Source organism: Biomphalaria glabrata, chromosome 2 (assembly GCF_947242115.1).
Source record: "Biomphalaria glabrata chromosome 2, xgBioGlab47.1, whole genome shotgun sequence".
NCBI classification, from domain to species: domain Eukaryota; kingdom Metazoa; phylum Mollusca; class Gastropoda; family Planorbidae; genus Biomphalaria; species Biomphalaria glabrata.
Genome location: NC_074712.1, coordinates 3,539,207 through 3,558,876, shown reverse-complemented (window position 1 = coordinate 3,558,876; position 19,670 = coordinate 3,539,207). Strand labels below are relative to the sequence as shown.

The 19,670-nt window shown below is 33.9% G+C and overlaps 2 protein-coding genes across 2 annotated transcripts; one reads left to right on the top strand and one right to left on the bottom strand.

The window, feature by feature from the left end:
• Positions 1–579: 579 nt before the first annotated feature.
• LOC106057903 (UBA-like domain-containing protein 1) lies at positions 580–4,135 on the bottom strand. The gene is made up of 3 exons (XM_013215254.2): positions 3,934–4,135; positions 3,663–3,749; positions 580–2,904 (listed from the first exon to the last, which is right to left on the bottom strand). Exons 1-3 carry the CDS (start codon positions 4,039–4,041, stop codon positions 2,692–2,694), a joined length of 408 nt encoding a protein of 135 aa, XP_013070708.1. The 5' UTR covers positions 4,042–4,135; the 3' UTR covers positions 580–2,691.
• Positions 4,136–4,430: 295 nt separating this feature from the next.
• On the top strand, positions 4,431–17,890 carry LOC106057894 (E3 ubiquitin-protein ligase MGRN1-like). Its single transcript, XM_056018789.1, has 15 exons — positions 4,431–4,610; positions 6,318–6,436; positions 7,474–7,562; positions 8,018–8,167; positions 8,632–8,749; positions 8,922–8,985; positions 9,139–9,299; positions 9,758–9,994; positions 11,299–11,410; positions 11,772–11,838; positions 12,592–12,709; positions 13,774–13,895; positions 14,258–14,351; positions 15,189–15,312; positions 15,675–17,890. The coding sequence occupies exons 1-15, from the start codon at positions 4,520–4,522 to the stop codon at positions 15,974–15,976; spliced, it is 1,968 nt and encodes a 655-aa protein (XP_055874764.1). The 5' UTR covers positions 4,431–4,519; the 3' UTR covers positions 15,977–17,890.
• The last annotated feature ends 1,780 nt before the right edge of the window (positions 17,891–19,670 follow it).

Genomic DNA, 19,670 nt, shown 5'->3' with positions numbered 1-19,670 from the left:
GGGTCTAGTGTGGCCAGAACAATTATCTACCACTACTGTGAAGTCTACAAGTTAACCAATGTCTTTTTAAGGTCAAACCTTTTTTTTTTTAACCTCCTCAGAAGAATAAACAAGTTATTGCAATTCCATTTTTTTTTTTAAAGTTTTAAACAATGCAGGATTAGTTTTATGTGTTCACAAGTATTGATGAATGTACATAGTACCGTACTATTTTCTTTCAAGAACCACTAAAATCATGCATGCATTGGGATCCAATGACTTGAGGGAATTGTTAGGCATTTGAATTCTAAATGCTGCCTTATGTTGCAGTATCTTAAAAACTGCAGAAGAAACTGATAGATAGAAAAGTTACTATTTGAAATTAAAGAAACCAAGACAGCTTACTTATTTTAATCCATACTATACCATACCATACTAATCAATCAATCTATTTATCTATCTATACCTATACTTGTAAAATATAATATGAACCTTCATTTATTTGTAATTATCAAGACTGATTTTACATCAGTTACGTCCCCACAAGTTCAAGTCTGAAGTCGCAAAGGTCAGTCAATTTATCAACTAGTTAAATAAAAATGGAAGTATAAATATGATTGTTTATTTACTTCATAAAACATTAAAAATTCACATACAGAAACATATAGGCAGCAAGGTATACACACACATACACACTTGATGTAATGAGGTCATTTTTACATTAAAAAAAATCAACACAATAAAAAAAAAAATCCACAAAATATATGAAAAAGACAAAATCTACATATCAATTCAGTAACAAGAAGTGGCCATTAGAATGAATTAAGAAAACCTAGGAAAAAAACACAAAAAAACTTAGATAATATTATATATTGAAATTTCTTACTTAGGGAGAAAGTAAAACATTTCTATCTCACCAACCCTGAAACACAAGAAAACCATTTCTATGTACAGACAACTTGGCATTTTTTTTTTAACTTTACAAATTTAACAGGCGAAAAAAAAAAAAAGTCAAATGTATCAGTGAAAGGTGTCATGTACACAAACAAAATATTACTATGAATCAAGTTGTTGTGAATGGGAACATCCTGAAAAGAAAATGCGAGAATGAGAAGTGCAGACTAGTCTTCAAAACCCAGAGTCTAGTTATACTACACTGTAAGCTTTGTGAGAGATGATGCAACTCGTAGTCAATGTTATGTTTTAATAACAACATGAAGTTTATATATAAAAACAATTCTCAGCTCTTAACCCAAGAACTATTAATGAAATAAAGTATGGTTGAAAGAATATCAGAACTTTATATGTGACACTAGTACCGGTAGTGCTGTATTCTGACATTGAATGGTTCCAAAACATACTATGCACTAATATTAAGTACTCCAATGTTCCTCTCAGAATTTGTACAACATAAGAGCCATATAATGGAACATGAGAATGCTTTTTTTTTTAAAAATAAAAATGAACACTAATGTCTGTGAATACAAATTATTCATCTAACTATAGGTGTGTGTACTATGTGCGGGCTGCAGAATATAAATATGTAGAGAACACACTTGACCTGAAGATATTACAAACCAATGATATGCTTTCATTTGTTGTTTAAACAATATAGTACGTCACGAAAATACCTCAGACCATACCTTGGGTTGGGATGAAAGTTTCATTTATAGTTGTAATCATGCAACACAGATATTCATTCAAATCTGACACAATAGTTCATAGGATTGCAAACAATGCACACCATTTCTTTTCTTAGAAGAGAGAATTGACAACAAAGGAAAACGTCTACATACCTCATCACACTCAGCTGGTACATTAGTACAACAATGTTTAATGGTGCCAGATTAATTCAACCATTTGCCACTGGTACAAATAATTTATATGACAGTCGAAAAAAAAAATCACAGACCCATGTCAGAAATAAATCTTAAAACAATCTTTAACACACAAAAAAAAATATTTGTTGAAACATCAAATGTACACTACAAGGAATATTTGCCCAGCTAAAAAAAAAAGTAAAATGGATTGTTTATTTATTTTTTCTTTTTTTAGAAACAGGGGAAATCATTTGAACACAGAGGCCTTAGCAATCACGTTTAAAATGTGATCAGTCAGTTACACTCACACTTGCACAAGATGAGTCAGTTTTAATTAAGAACTTATTCTTACATTTATAACTTTGATAGAAAAATGATCCACTCACAGATGTAATTCTATACAAAGTTTTGAGAATAAAAGAAACCTTTAACAAAATGTTGACAAATAATTTTTTTTTTTATCATTTTAAGCACGGGCCAATAAACTGTAGCACTACATAAACTTGGTTTTTGCTGCTATTCATAGTGTATTTCATCTCTGCATCATAAATGACACACAATTGTTCAACTATTTTTTTAAAGAAATAAAATATTGTAAAACTAAGTCACTCTGTGACAAAAAAAAATAAAAAAAAATTGAAAGAAACATCTATAGAAATCCTAAGCCTTGTGTTTTTTTTCCATGTCAGTAAACTCCAATCCCTGAACATTTCAAAATGTCTTGCAACACCGCATAACACTAGAATTTGTGCAAATATTCAATGAAGAGTGAGAATAATTCTTTTTTTTTTTTTTCCAAAATAATCTAAACATCGGCAGGTAGTCCTTGGCTATTTAAACGATGTTTCTCCAAAAGCTGCCGAAACTTAAATATGGAGAGTTCTCAACAGATTTATCTACTGTTGGCCTCTATTTGCATGTGCATGCTATTTGGTGAGTGAGCCATTCCTGGCTGAGCTTGTTGTGTAGGGGAGGGATATGAGAAACTAGAATGAGGGTGGGGGGAGCCCCCAAATACTTTGTCTCCTGTTGTAAGTTTGGCAAGTGCTGCCAAAGCATCAGGAAAATTGGGCGGAGTAGCAGGTGTATTTGCTGGTGTGCACAACTGTGGATATCAAATGTAATAAATTATTTTCTAGTAACTACGTCTAAAAAGAAATAATTTAGTGATGGCAGGCAAGCCCAATGAAAAGACATAAATTTAGAATCTATAAAAATTCAAGTTATATGATTCTAACTATATTAGATATATTGATTGTATAAGTATATAAACTTTTAAACCTGTAGCTTAAAATGACTAATTGAATCAAAGACCTAACTACAAGGTTAACTTAGGCTCAGCTATGCTTTGAGTATGAAAACTATTTATGAATAATGCCAAATTGGCAATGTCAGAAAATGTAATCATATTATAATATAAATCATGTATATAGGTCACATCTTTACTACTTAAGAATTAGGCAGCATACATATTCATTACAAAACAAATTACATTAACATTTTAAAATCAAGTTTTTATTAAATTTGAATTGACTGGCTAAAGATCTGCATAAAAACACATACACAGAACAGATCTATGACTTATAACTGACTATGACTATAGTCTATAGACAATATCAGTGCTAGCAGCTAGATCTAAGCCTTGCCTTAAAACTTGTGTATACAAAAATACAAATATATATATATTATAATTATTTAAAAAAACAAACAAAAAAAAACAACATTTTTTTTATCTTGGTAGAAAGTAAAATGTTATTATTAGTGATTCGTGTTACTATAATCCTTACAACCAACATAATAAAAACAAAATATTGGGATAGGCCTGAGAAGAGAGTCACTATTGTATTGATTTCAACACCTTACCGGGTAATTGCCATTCGTGTGACTTCTGTTACATGTTCTACACATACTGGGTACAGTAGACTCTTGAAAGAACATACTTAATGCTGCCTGTAACAAAAATGTGTTATACATTTGACTATCAGCTGTCAGAAATACATAAACAAACAGGTTTCACACTTAGAAACTAGTCATTCTGGAAGTGCGCACTTCACCGAGCACGCCACACCGTAATGATAAACATTCAGCCATGTTTACATCGTCAAAGTCGAAAGAACCCAAGGGCTACACTAACCTCAAAATGCCATTGTGCTGCTTGTAAAAACTGCTTGGCTTGTTCTGCGTGACATCCAGCTGCATGTACAAACTGATTAATCATAACTTGCTGTTTTAAATTATCCATAATGAAATAAAACCTAAGTATTTGTTCCTATGAAAATGTTCTGTTTTGACGAGACTGTAAACACATCAAGGCAATCTTTGCTTTGACCAATGGGGAAGCAGAGGACAAAAACAACACACGATATTTTGATTTTGATTGGCTGCCTTACTTCTTTGCATGGGGAGAAAAACATAAAGGAGAAGAATGGGAAGCATTTTTTTCCCGGCATGTCAACAAACAAGAGCATGAATTAAATTAAAATAATAATAAACAATGACATGTTTCTTTAAGAGACTATAGGAAAAATATAATTTATTTTGCTATAAAAAAACCCATCGTATTATCTTATAAATTCTGTAATTGGTATTTCTAGAAATCATTGTTTATAAAAGTTACGTCATCAATCAAAATAACATTCGTCATATCCGGATCTTAGCTCCAAAATGGCGGATAAAAACAGAGACTAACAATAGTTAAAATAAAACTATATTTTAACGAAATGGGGGCTACACTTACTAGAAATCGAAATAATCGAGAAGAAAATAGAGATGCCGCCTCGCAGAGTGCCTACAGATATCCACCCAAAACTGGTAGATCTAAAGAATGTAGAATAGATACCAATCATTTTCATTTATCATTTTACTTTTTTTTACTAAACTTTTAGTTTTAGAACTTTTACTAACTTTTAGTCATTTAGTGATTTACTTCAATCTTCATTATGAACTTTATGATTAGATTATGAACTTGAATCAACTTGGGTAATACTTCTAGAGTCTAGAGTTCTATCTAGAAAGTAGAATAATATTCAGTAATCTAGATTCTAGTGCGGTAGCGCTAAACTAAAATCTCAGATTAAACTAGAATTAGTAGAATCTTCGAAGAGCAGGATGCCAGGACATCCACTCTGTTATCAGCAGCAGACGCCTTGGCTGGCTTGGCCACGTTTGTAGAATGCGAGTGGGTCAACTTCCACAGGACATTCTGTATGGCGATCTAATAGAAGGCAGGAGAGCCTCTGGTCGCCCACTTTTACGTTATACGTATGTATGCAAACTCGACATGAAGCTCTTCAAAATCGACACTAGCAGCTGGGAAGAGGTGGCACTGGATAGATCCACATGGAGAGAGAGCATTAAGGAAGGGTCACGGATTGCAGATGTCATACACAACAGAAGCAGAAAGAAGGGTGAAAATGCAACGGCGCCTGGTGATTACATATGCACAACCTGCGATCGCAGCTGTGTATCAAGGATTGACCTCTCTAGTCACTCAAGAAGTTGCAAAGGGAAAAGATCGTCTCTCGAGACGTAAAATGCCACAGAGTAGAATCTAGATTGGTTACTACAAAATGGTAGTGCTAAACAAACATTTTTTTAGTGAATTGTTTGTGTAAAATTAGCCTTATTAGGTGTATGAAATATGTAGGTTTAAAGTGTAGATGTAGTCTAATCATGAAATTATAAAAGAAAAAAAAACATCTTTAATTTTGAGAGCCATTTGAAGATACTAGATCCATATCTTAAGTTTTTACACTTATACTTAACATTAATACATTATTTCATTCTAAAAATTAAATTACATTACATTTTCAAATAGTAAAGCCTAAAATATTTTTATTAATTAATCTTTATTGCTTACCAACATTTATATTATTAATAATAATGGCAATGTCTTTGATTCTAAAGATTAATAAGGTTGAGTGCATTGTTTCAGATGATTAGGCAAGCCTGTTTGTGACCTGCATATTTTGTCACATTTAATACAAAGCCATTGTCCACTGGAGGAGGGGGGGGTATTAAAAGTTTCTTTTTTCTTCTGCATATGTCTTCAACAAGAGCTTTTCTTTGGGCCTCAAAAATGTCTTGCTGCCTTTATGAGAGCTCTCCAACTGTCAATATCAGAGGCTAACAGCTGTCAGCTACTTTTCTCTATGCCAGTGAAGGATGTCCCCTGATTTGATTTTTATAGCACTTCTGGGGGGGGGGGGAACCTCTGTTACACTGTAGTGCTTTAAGCTCGACAAAAAAAGATTACCTTTGGCAGGCAGGACATTACTATGAGATACTTTGGTGCTTTTCGTGTTTCAGCTAGTTATACAAAAAAAATCAATCTATATTTTAATTTGTTGTAACTTTAAATAATAACTTAAACCAGAATAGGATAAAATCTATCTGGCTAATTTGTTTGTATTTTCAGCCTGAATTTAAAATATGATAATGCTCATAATGATCATTCATTGTTATAAATATTAATTGGGCTTGCACAATTGAGTAAATTTTTACATGTTTTCTTTTTAGGAAGCTACTTTGGAACACATTTTATAATGGGAGGTGAAAGGTTTGAATCCCCTCAGCCTGGAGAATATCTTTTTGGTGACAGTGAAGAGTTGAATTTTCTTGGAAATAAGCCAGTTCCTGTAATTGTTTTGTAATTTTATTATTGTTATTTATTGTTATTTTGGTTGCAGTAGTGGCACAGCTTTCTGGAAATGTAAAGATGAAACCTTATTAGAGTGGTAAATTTTGTTTTGGTGGATGCTACATATTAAATGGATTTTTTAAAAATAGTTTTTTTAGGGAATGTTGAATACATTTACACAATATGTGGATATAAAGATTTTGATAGTTAAACAATGACTACTTTAGGGATGCTATTTGATCTATTGAGTTAGTATCTTCTGCTTATCAGTCTACGTGGATTGATCAAAACAACAGTACTGATATAAAAGACTATTTAATTTAAATGAAATTATTTTATTGTGAAAATAATCATGATACATCTGCTGTAAAGGTGCTTTAGATTTGCGACATAATAGTTGTGCCAGTGAACTCATTGTGGCGTGTTGATGATGACAACTAGCTTAGTTGTGGCTTCTATTTGGTTTCCAATTATTATTATTTTTTAGTCTGTTGAAGTACCTCCTGTAATGCTTATTATTTCTTGTATGTAGGTGTGAATTTTTGATGATGAGTCCGACTGAGGTAGAAGATCTGTTTTCTGTTTCATATTGTATGCATTTTATATTGTATACATAGAGATTTATTGATAAGGTTATTAGTGTAGCACATGTAGGTATGAAGTACCTGGGAATTTAAAATAAGCCCCTTCCCAAACCCACCCACCGGTCGGCATTCAAACTCAAGGCCCTAACTTTGGCTATGATCACTTTTGTATTTGCCATTGCTAGTCAGCTACCACATTTACTATTCTTTATGGCTAAACTTGTATTTCATAGTTGAAACTAGTAAAAATTTTTTTGTCTATTCTTGAATGTAATAGCTGGGTCATATTCAAAGTATTATCAACCCACATTCTATTATAATGCCAATGGCATGAAAACTTTTTTTTTCTGCTCCCTTTATGAGCAAATTGTTAAAGGTTTAAACAAATGCTAGACTGCTTTTCATAATCTGAATAATGTTTCTACAACATTGTCACAAAATTTTCTTTCAGTTTCCATATCCAGTTCCAACAGGAAATGACCCGACGAAAACTTTGAAAAGTCTGGTCTACATTCGCAAAGATTCTTTAAGATTGGTCAAGTAAGTTGATCTTGTAGAGTTGGTTAAAATTGGTCTAGTAAGTTGATCTTGTAGAGTCAGTTAAGTCAGGTTAGCTAATCTTGTAGAGTCATTTAAGATTAGTCAAGTTAGCTAATCTTGTAAAGTCATTTAAGACTAGTCAAGGAAGTTGATCTTGTAGAGCTATATAAGACTAGTCAAGGGAGTTGATCTTGTAGAGTAGGCCTTAGCATAATCCCCTTAACAAATAAGTGTAAAAACTGGCAAAACAAATAATAATAATAATAATCTTTATTGTCCGTATGGAAATTTGTCTTACAATTTGTGCATTACACCAAACAAAAAACATTATAACTATAAGAAACCAAAGTGTACATTCACACCAGACTCACTCATAATTTACATGTGACAAAGTTTATATCAGATTGTTCCTATTTAATGATGCATACATTGAGTCTGTCATGTTGCTATTCTAGAGCCTCCACTGCAGATAAAGTGGCTGTAGATGGACATGTTGAGAGTACCAGCACATCATACAATATAGAGTTCATTTTAGATTCAGATGTTAGGTGTGCTGTCAGGATACACTATTTTGCCTCTGAAGAAATCATCAACGGCCAAGTTGTGTAAGTCACATTTGCTTTTCTTGAAAACATTTTTTTTAAATTCAGCTTCAAAATATAACATCTTTTTGTTTATGTTAACAAAGAACAAAAAAACAGATTTTAAATAAAATCGACCATGCCAGTGTGTCAGAAATTGACTATAGTGGATGAATATATGCTTGAGCGATTGTCTTCATAGTTAAATATAGCTTCAAAATATTAAACGATCTTTTTTTTTTTTTAAGTTAAAATGAACAAAGTTCTTCAAATTTTAAATAAAATCAACCTTGTGAGTGTGACTGGAATTGACTAAAGTGGATGCATATTTGCTTGAGCGATCGTCTTCAATGTTAAATGTCTAAGGTGTTGTGTACTAAAAAGCCATGCACTCTTACTAAGCTTGAATTTTTATTGGTTAGCACTATTGCCTGATATTAAGAGCTAGTTTAATAGTGACTTATTTTTACTTTCTATTTGTACTGCAGTTATCATCCTAGAGACAGTTCCTTGAGCTCAGAAACATACCACTTTAAGAGAGGTGCAGGGCAGAATTTCAACCAGCCTAACCACTTCATAGACCCAAGCAAATTTCCAGATGAGGAGGTATTCATATTAAAAAATGTACAATTGAAAAGGCATTATAAACATTATGTGAATTTAGTTGATATTTTAAAAAGTTATTTTAGCTGTGAGGGCTCCAGAAATAGAAATTTAAACATTATATAGTTTTTAATTTCAGACGTATCGTTTGAACTTTTGATAATATTTATTTCAGTGGCAGTATCACTTTGACAAAGATGTTTATCCCATTGCGATCCATTGTATGGTTGAAGAGGAAGGTGAGCACTTGACACAAGAAGTTTGGAAGATTGTTAAAAATAAACGTCGGAATAATAGATTAATGTAGTGTCAATAGAACTAATCAGTTTTTTAATTAATAATGAAATGTGAATGCTACATTTGTCAAAGTGGTCCATGTCTCATCCATTTAGAGCATGCTGGACATGCACATATAACATATGCGGTGGTAGAGAAGAGCACAGAGGGTGCATACACAATCAAACCGCTCAAACAGAAACAGTTGGTGGATGGTCTGTGTTACCTTCTGCAAGAAATCTACGGCATTGAGAACAAGAACATGGAGAGGGTTAAGGTAAAAGGCCAGGAACATTTCTTTAAAAAATAAAATGGATCAAACATTGATCTATTAGAGTGGGATATTATATTTGGCAATTTTGGCAGATGACTTCCAATTGTGGGAAGCGTGGTTGAGAGGCCAAGTGCGATTGAACTTGGCTTGGCTACCTAGAAGTGGGCTCGAGGTTCGACACCCAACTCGGGTAGAGTTGTGTTTACTGAGCGCCTAAAGGCAGCACGGAAAACCAACTCCTAGATACCCCCCCCCCCCCCCCCCCCCACTGGTCCACAAAAGAGATTGGACCAAAAGCGCTCTGAGCATGCTATAAGCATGAAAGTAGCGCTATATAAAAGCTATAATAATATATTGCTGTTGCAATTAATTAAGTGCAATTAATGTTTAAGAATTATGTAAGATTTGCCTTAGGCTTATTCAGTTCATTGGTTACTGGTATGTTGTAAACATATTTTTAGGAGGTTGATCCTGATGATGATATTGAAGATAGTGGTGCAGAGTGTGTCATATGTATGTCTGACATGCGTGACACACTCATCCTTCCATGTCGTCACCTATGTCTGTGCAGCAACTGTGCCGATTCCCTGCGCTATCAGGCTAGTATGTGCCCCATCTGCAGAGTGAAGTTCAGAGCCCTCCTTCAGATACGAGCCATGAGGAAAAAAATAATTCCCACATCCACCCACTCTCCGCAGGTCAGTGATTTAGTTTTGTAATATTTTTTAAAAACCTTAGTTCTTACATGACTAAAAAAAAACACTTAAACTTGCTTTTTCATTGTAGAATAAAATGGGATTTTAGTATTATGCACTTTATTTTAAAGTACCTTTACAAATTTGAATGCTGTAGTACTTTCAAGGCTCAACATCTGGGACTACATTGTAGGGGGTACTCTTGAGTGATTTCAGTAAAGACAGTTAACAAAAGTTTGTGTATGTTTTAATGACAAGATATTGAAATGAAGGAAGGGAGTACATCACAAGTCAATCATCCTTTAGAGGAGATTTGTGTGATAAAATTTTCAGAAATGCAGACCTAAAATTATAATTTCTGGTGATTTTTATATGCCATTTGAATGTTCAGGCTGAAACCTCAGTTCAGGACTTTGAAATTAAATATGAAATATTCTTCTGCATTCTCATTTTTATGTTGGAGAGTTCAAATGACTAGTCCAATATCTGAGATGAACTGCGCACTAGTTTCCAGAAAAGGCACCTCTCCATATGGTTTTTCTTGTATAGGAGTATTTTGGGACCAGTGTCCTGTTCTGGCCTTTTGATAGAATACCGGTTTGCGGCTTGGAGGGACATGGTCTGCATTCTCTGGTGATGCTCCATGAATGCAAATTACACTAGTCACTATTTTCAGCTTCCAGAACATGTGCTGTTTCATTCTGTATTATGTTGGTGTGTGATACCAGAAATGAAAAAAAATGAAACTAAAACTGGGGGTAGTTTGGATGCACTGTGAAACATTTTCTTGGCCAAGATTATTCTTCAGGCAGCACACAGAAAATGGGAAGAAGCAAAAGGATGATTGAGTAACCTAATGGACTGTCCTGTTTCTCGATGCACCAGTTTTCACAATCTCTGATCATGGCAGAGGGGGGAGGAATTTTGGTTTCAAGTCAATCACAGCTCTCCCACAATACTAGTCAAGGATCCAGTAATGAGGGTATTATCTCAGTTATGGTTTGAGCAATTGACTAAGAAACTCTAGTGCTAATGACTATTTCAAGTGAAAAAGTTACTTTTTTTATTTATTAAAACTTATTAGATTTTGTAATCTTTATATCATATATTAATTTTATCACCTGAAGTTTAACAAAAATTATTTCAATGTAGACAACTAATTTTGTCTATAGTATTTGATGCTTTGCATTGATGCTTTATTGCTTTTGGTGAGATGAGTGTTTGACAGTGGTGTGCATTTATGCATGTTAGTGAAAGGCTTAATGAAGAATGAGTCACAATATCTTTCATCCTTGACCTTTTTCTAGTCTGACAGTGAAGAGAACACAGTTAACCAAGAAGGTGTGCCCCAAGGGTATGAAGCCATCTCCCTCATCGAAGCTCTAAATGGTCAGGTGGTGCCACCTATGAACACAGAGGGTAGAGTTCCAACTTTTTATTTTTGGCTTTTATATTGTGCAGTTGCAGTGTGATGTCTTTAGGTGTTTTTTTTAATCTTTCACCACAGACTGTAACACTGTCATGCTAATAGTCACAGCACTAGTATTGTCATCAATTATCTTTTAAATTTGCTTTGAATTGAGAGCTTCTTTTTTAAAGCATGAAGCTATCTGTAAACTCATTCCAGTGCATTTTTTGTTTTATAATGTTCATATGTGACCTTGATGTGCTCTAATGAATTTTCATGATTTTTGCACTATCACATTTTAAAATAAAATTTGAGACTTCTATTACTTTAAGAATTGTATTTTATGGACCTTATAATCATCTTTTTTCCTAGGTGTCCATGTCCAGATCTCCAGTCCACTTGCTTTATTTACTGTAGAGAAAAAAGGACAGAAAGAAAAGTAAGTCATGAGACCATCCATGCTAGACATTCAAGGGAGGTCAGATTTTTATACAAATACATTTGGAGTGTAGCCAGTTCCTCAGAATACATAAAGCTGTCAGCAAAACTTTAATCATATTTTTTTTGGGATGTGTTATTATTGTTTATTATCCAATAATTTTGGGATGATAATTTTAAACTAGTATTAAGGATTGAAAAAAAAAAATGTTTGTAAAATGTTTTACATGTTTCGGATGTTCCTTCAGAGTTGAAGATAATTACTTCCTAGTCCAAACCTCCTGCAGGACGACAGGGGATGGGAGCAGGCAGGGTTTGAACCCTGGACCATCGATAAATCTGAACGACAGTCCAGCGCGCAAACCGCACGACCAGGCAGACATTGTAAATGGAAAAACATGACACATTTACAGTTACATAAAGTTGTGTATTCTTTTTCTATACACTGCACTCTATTACGAGCATTTGATATGTTCAACTCATGATATACATTCTTCAGAGCAGCGTTTCTCAAACTGCAATGTTCAGATGGGGATGGGAGTTGGGCAAGGCTGGTCAATTAATTTTTTGAAGGGAAAAAAAAAATATTCTCACTGTATTTATAAATCCATGTGTATGGGTATTTGTTAAAAAGTTTGAGAAACACTGCTTTAGGAACTTACAATTAGGCCCCAATGAACACCACAGATTTAGTGTTTTTTTTCAGGAACAGTCTTAGGTCCTATTGAATACCAATGCATTTTGTTTGTTGTAGGAATTTAGTCTCAGGCCCTATTGAATATCAAAAAGAAATGGATACAGATAAAGAAAGTAGTAAAGGAACGCTGGAGAAGAAAAAAAACAAAGACAAAGTTGGAGGACCAAAGAAAAATGTAAATAGATTTTTTGTCAATCTCTGGAACCTGTTTCTTTTTTGTTTCTCAACCAGTTGAATGGTGGCACCATGTATATATGGAGACAAATGACTTGAAAATATAAGCTTTTATGTACTGGCATATGCTTTTCTTTTAGCATCTACAATCTTATTTTAAAATGATTTTCCTTAGAAGTTGAATTTTACCAAAGCAAATGGGAAAATATTTTTTGGGCTAATAATAATGGCACACTAATTATAACTGAGGAAGACAAAAAAATGAACAGAAAATTTGGAACTAAATGAAAGATTGGAAACTGTCCTATTATACATTATATACTTTTTTGTACTATTACATTTGGGTCAAAAAGATGCTTTAAAAAAAAACTTTTAAACCTGTTCACTAAAGAGCTACAACTTTGTTCTCAGTACATTTTGTTTCATCAATTATTATATTAATTGTAATTGAATTGGAAAAGAATTCTAAAAACATTATCCATTGTGATTCTTTTTGGTACTACCTTATTGGTAGTCTTCAAACCATGGCTAATAAATTTAATTATTTGTGTGTGTGTGCTATTGTATTTTGATAAAATGTTCTCTCAATTGGACAAGTAGGCTTCAAATTATATAATCACTGCCATCTGACTTGTAAAAATAGTCTGTTTGGTAAAGAAAACTAACTATAGAACTTTTGATATTATCCTAAATGACTTTGAAATCACAACCAGGATTTTCAGAAGTGGGAGAATATGGCTGCTGTAAGAAGAACTACGAAAGCATTATTTTTATTTCGCTACCTTAACCTTTCCCTTTGTCTGTTGGATGGTTAGGGCATTACACATGATCTGACAACCCTCTCTCTCCGTGCCGGTCTTTTGCCAAAAGTCTCTTCCACGGATACATTTCTGTAGCTTTTTTTTTGTAACTACAATACAACCGAATACTGTATTGGGGATTAAATTATTTTGCTGACTTTGTAAAGAACAAATTTCTATTCTTTAAAATCTTTGTTCATCATCATGGATTGGTTTAGGGTTAAAAGAAATGTTGATGAGAAATCTTGCACCGCTCATCTTTCAGGTGGACACCACAGATGTCACATCCACAGAAGCCACATCTGATGCCACACCTGATGAAGTGGTGCCAAGGCACATTATTAAAGAAGCTGTATCGCCACTGAAATCAACAGTTGTCACAGTCAGGTGAATTTAGTTTTTAAAAAAATGTTGAGTTTTTATTTTACTATATTTAAACTTAGTCTTCCCAAACTACAAGGCTCAGTGATGTCATTTTAAACAACTTTCCAACCATTCTAAGCAAACTAACTGTGTACACACAAATTGTACTTTATCTTACTATTGAGAATCTGTGTACCAGTAATTGACATTATCCTGTCCAGTATATTTAACTAGACACAATTTCTCTTCAATAAAATATTATATTATATTAGTATAATAATTCAGTGCTCTCCTTTTCATCACTAGATTTGGTCCCTATAGTTTAATAACACTTATCAGCAGAAGCAAAGTCTCATTTTCTATAATGCTAAACTTTTGTTCATTAGGTGTTCAGCAGATGGCTCAATAACTACTGAAACCAAAATCTCTCCAATCAGAGAAACAGAGTTGATCCCAGCAGCTAATAGGAAGCTACACGAGGTAGGATGGGTTTTTTTTTCCCTCTCTTTTCTGCTCCTTAAGTTTTATACTAACAGTCGAAAGAAACTCCAACTGAAGCAGACTTGCATACAGAATGCAAATATGTTTTGCAAAATAGCTAGAAATAGATTCAGTATGCAAATATGGTTTTGACCCAAGTTCATTAGAAATTATTTTCAAACTTAAAAGTAAGTTGATTGTCAATTATCACCGATTTTTCCCACTTTAAAAAAATGATTGATTGCTTAAGTGTTAGGCATTCATGTATCAAAATACATATTTTGGGTATCAGTGGTACACAGTTGGACTTTTAGATATACAGGCTTGCCAGAAGATTGTTGTAGCAATGAGGCTTAAAACAGTTGCTGTAGCCATGTTGTCATGTGAGGTACTGGACTAATTATTTGAATCAACACACACACAAAAAATGGAGTGCAAAAGAAAAACATTTTATTCAATTGAAATGTATCTTGATTAGGATTCACCTCATCTAGTAGAGTAGCAAACACAAGATCTGATTTTAAAAGATATTGGATATCATATATTACAAAAGAAGTTGGTAAATCCTCTTAATTCTATACTAAGCATTTTAATGATAGTAATTGTCTCACATAAGTTTGTATATTTAAGGTTTCCATTGTGATTGTAATTTTAGCTGTGAGTTTGTATTTAATTATTGTGCGTGCACCACTGACCCACAAGGGTTGCTTATGAGTTATTTTGTAACACAAACTCCACTTGTCACCTTGTTTTACTTTAATTCTGTTGCACACTTTAGTTGTAATGTCATTTGCTATTACATAATTTCAAGTTGTCACACTTTTGGGTCTCCCACAGAAAAACTTCAAGGCCAACATCAATTTGACCCAGATGACCTGTGGCTTGTCCACTGGTGACATGGCTGATGATGAACGAGAGGATAGTTCTGAGCCAGAGCCTGACTATGATGATAGAGATAGTGGTAATACATTCTAGGCTGAATTATATCTTCCAAAATCCATGACAGAGATTGGAAAATGCTGTATAATTTTAATACTTAGTAATTGTTAAATACTATGCTAAAACCACATGGCGCTTCTAGTCTCCAATTGAAACAATTGAACATAAATCTGAAACACAATTTGAAAGGACATTTTTATTTGTTAGACTTTTTAGACAATATTAATCTTGTCTGATTCTTATTAGAAATAATAATGTACATACTCAAGTTATGAATATTTTCACTCTATGATTTCTTGAAACATTCTGTTCACTTTATTTTTTACCTTTAATGATAAAAAGATTTTATTTCGCACTAACATTCTCTTAAATGATCCTTCATAGATGACCTTGCCAACACGCCAACTACCAGCAACCAGGAATTGTATAGTGGGGTTTCCATATCAGTTAGCTTTACGGAGCTTCCCCCAGCTCTGCATCAATATGAGTCTGACAGTTCTGTGAAGCACCTACAGTACAGCTCCAGGGAGGCTTCCAGCCTCACTGACATCCACCACAGCGGCACGGAGGAGTCTAGCTTTGGGAGCAATTCTTCTGGTCAGGCACTCTTGTCATCTGAGGAACAGAAGCGTTCATCCTGTGAAGTGAGGAGCACAGAAGAAGAGGAATATGCAAATGTATTATAGGTCATTCAAGCCTCTAAAATAGAAAAGACAACCAAAAATAAGAAAAATTGCTGGATTATTTAAATCCTTTCTTCATTAAGACAAAGGGAGATAATTCTATCAAATAAATTAAGATAAATATTAATTTATTATTCTGCATTTAGTACGAGGATGAAATGTCTGAGAGTCTTTGTGTGGAAACTTGTCAAGATGATTGAAACGTAATTGACATTAGGCTGTGATTTGTACTTCTTAGATTGACTATCAGAGATAGCCAACAGTTGTTCTTGTACTTAAACAAGTAATGGTTGCATAATGTGAACGTTCAACAAATTTTATCTACATACCTATATCAGAAGAAAAAAAAAGGTAGCCCCACTCAAAGGCTGACTGTGTCTTGCCTTAATCAACTTCTGATTGTCATTCATGTGAATACATAATGATTAAAGTTTGACACATGTACATAAAAGAAACTTTTTGGATAATTGTTTGTATTAAAATATGGTTTATGTACAGTTAGTGTCAAAAGTGTTTGTACAGAAAAACAATTGCAAAATAAAGACTGGCTGTGTACCTAGTTATACATTTTGACCTTCTCAATATATATGTTGAAGTCCACTCAGGTTTGGCACCTGTGAGGACCTTTAGTGGTCTTGCAGCATCACAGATACATTTATAACTTGTCTTTATAATACTTAATGTACATTTTTAGAATCGTCTATCAAGATTGTCTCTTGAGAAAATCTCCATGGGGCAGGCTATTAATTACACTTCCTGACCAGTGGAAGTACATTGACTAAAAATGTTAGGTACTAAAAAAAAACTACTAAAAAAAAACTACTTGCTTTTTTTTTAAATTCAGATGCATTTGTATTGTATAAGAAATTAGACTTTCATTTTCAAAGAATCTCGGTAAAACATGTTAATTATTTTATTGTTGAATTACAAAAAAAAAAAAAAAGAAATGTTATTGATATAGAAATGCTATTGATTCCCATATGTAATCAAAAGAAATCATTTTTTGATTCTTACATACAATTAAAAGAAAACATATTGATTCTAATCTATAATGAATCATGTCCAGAGCCTATATGCTAATTAGAACATTATATAACCTTCTCTTCTTTCTGTTCATTCCACAAAACTTTGGATGGTCTCATTTAAGGGCACAATTCAATCTGGATAGACAGTCTATTGGATTTATAGATAACAATTTTGGATAGTTTAGCATGCTTTTCCTGATGCATTTCAAGGATACAGACAAACATTTTTTTAGAATTTGCAAAGCTTTTTGCCATCTACTTTTAGAAAATATTCAAAATATGTTTTCTGTAGTTGATTGGCTAGTTTTCTTTTCTATTTTGAAGAGAAATTTAGGTTTGTTAAAATAGTATATTTTTTTTTTGTATTGAATGTGAAAATTAAAATGTATAGTTGTTTTTTTGGGCTAATATTACAGAAGCTCAAACAAATGTCTAAAATAAATGCTAAAATGTAGAAAACATTATTTTTAAATACTGGACTAAATATATTGTGAACCTTAGCTATGAAAAAAAAAGTATTGTTTTGATGGCCATTTGAATGTATTTCCATGACAACCAAGTGAGGTTCTGTGACAAAGACTTCATCTTTGAACATGTCAAAGTTATTAGTTAATAAAATATAAAAATACACTGTTAGAAAAATGTACCACAAGAGTTGATAATATGTCTCCATATCCCTGCCACTCTTTGTCTTAATAGGACTCTTCTGGCAGTGTTACGCTGGTATTAGTCTGTATTGCTAAACAGTTGGAGCTGTATCTTATGTTAGTCTTTGGCTGTAAGTTGGTGCCCAAAATGTGCCATGTCCAGGTGTCTCTGAGCTTCAGTACTTGGACATTAGTTAAAATTGTCACTTGTTTCATTGTCAAGCCAAATAAATTTTGGTCTTTTATGCACTGTAGTTTTTTGTTTCATCCTATCTTAATGAGAGCTGTCTTATTAAACTGTAGCCTATAGCTGAGCTTAAAATGTGACTGCAATGACAATACCTTGTGCACATGTTGATGCTGAAAGTTGAAGTTCTAATGCACACCTTCCCTCCTACATCAAACATAGAGTGGGCATCCCCTCCCCCCTTACATGGACAGAGGGCATCCAGTGTACACTTTCTCACTCCCCATATTCAGTTGGCCTCCTTCAGTCGTAGAACGACTATGGTTCATCTCGCATACTTCCTCATGTAGCTGTGGAACCCTATTTTGGAGAGACACTCACCATATACGTTGAAGCTATTTGTTTAACATTATGGGACACTGATTCACTTCATTGCTTTATATATATGGCACCTTTACCAATAAGTCTCGGGCAGGAGTGGCTCGTTAGCCATGGCTGGCTACCCACCATGGAGAAGGAAAATTCTGAATTCAAACCTCTGTTGCCTTGCAGATATACTCAATCATGAGAAAGGCTTCGGGAGTCAACCCTGGGGAAAAATCAGGAGCTGGCGACCCTATGGCAGTTTGCAGCACCCAGTGCTACACCCTGGCAGAACACCTGCGATGCCGCTGACCCCAGCTGGATACATCAGCTGCGTGGAGAGGGGAAACTGATGTGTGGGCGACATCGTTCCGACCACAGCTAATGCCCAGGCATTCATCTCATTTCCATGAAGGAAGCCATGCTAGAAATTAGTCTTTTGGATTCCTCCAGTGTTGGACCCATTGTGACATTTACGAGTATAGGGCTTTAGGCAAAATGAGTGACAATCTAGTACACTTAACATACTAGATCATGACTGTGTAATTACATACCTGGTAGCAATCATGTTTCATATTTCATTATCATCACAAGAGTAGACCATCAACTTAATCTATCCTTTGACCCCGACCCCAGTAGAATTGAAAGGCTACCTACCTGTGGTATGCATCATCTCTGTGGTCCTGTGTTCAAACAGTATCCTTTATCAATGAACACTATTGCACCATGGATACAATGTCAAGGAGGCTAAATTGAACCTAAATGTTGCAGACTATATGAAGACGATTAAATTGAAAGTGCCCTAGGGCTAGCCTATTCTTTTTAAATTGCACATCCAAGTGTAGTTCATTACTATATATATATATATATATATATATATATATATATATATATATATATATATATATATATATATATATATATATATATATATATATATATAATAGACATAAATCTCTGCGATAGAAATATTTGAACCAATTATTTTTGTTTAACTTTTAGCTTTCTCAACGCGCTTTGATCCTATCACTTGTTTGGACCAGTTGTGAAAGGGGGAGGGAAGAAGGGGGTATCTTGGTGAATGTTTACATGATCGTTTTTAAATGCATACAAAAATGTTCAGTCAGGCCTCAAGGGGACTAATTCAACTTATACCACCACATCTGTCAAGTATGAGTTCTTTCCCTTGTTCACGATAGCAAACAAAATAATTAATTAATTACCAATAGTTAATAATCAAAGCTAGTTATAGTTTTTTTCTGCCATGGAAGGCCTGTATCAGTGCATCCTCTATTGAGACACTAGCTAAAGCAGTGGCGTAGCTAGGGTGGGAGGAGGAAGGGAAGAATTTCCTAATCCCCCCGAGCCCCCACTTGAGGGTCACCCAAAACAGTGCTTTTTATATTAATATTAAATATTACGGAAAATGCAGGGGCCCCCAAATGATGGGAAATTCCTAGCTACCCACTGAGCTA

What these genes read in the sequence shown, in the direction of transcription:
- LOC106057894 (XM_056018789.1), top strand. Translation starts at nt 4,520, where the DNA reads ATGGGGGCTACACTTACTAGAAATCGAAATAATCGAGAAGAAAATAGA. An exon ending in AAAAAAGGACAGAAAGAAAA is followed by an intron (nt 11,839 to 12,591) that starts GTAAGTCATGAG and finishes TGTTTGTTGTAG; the next exon opens with GAATTTAGTCTCAGGCCCTA. An exon ending in TCAACAGTTGTCACAGTCAG is followed by an intron (nt 13,896 to 14,257) that starts GTGAATTTAGTT and finishes TTTGTTCATTAG; the next exon opens with GTGTTCAGCAGATGGCTCAA.
- LOC106057903 (XM_013215254.2), bottom strand. Translation starts at nt 4,041, where the DNA reads ATGGATAATTTAAAACAGCAAGTTATGATTAATCAGTTTGTACATGCA. An exon ending in CAGCACAATGGCATTTTGAG is followed by an intron (nt 3,750 to 3,933) that starts GTTAGTGTAGCC and finishes TTTTTGTTACAG; the next exon opens with GCAGCATTAAGTATGTTCTT. An exon ending in ACACGAATGGCAATTACCCG is followed by an intron (nt 2,905 to 3,662) that starts GTAAGGTGTTGA and finishes TGATATCCACAG; the next exon opens with TTGTGCACACCAGCAAATAC.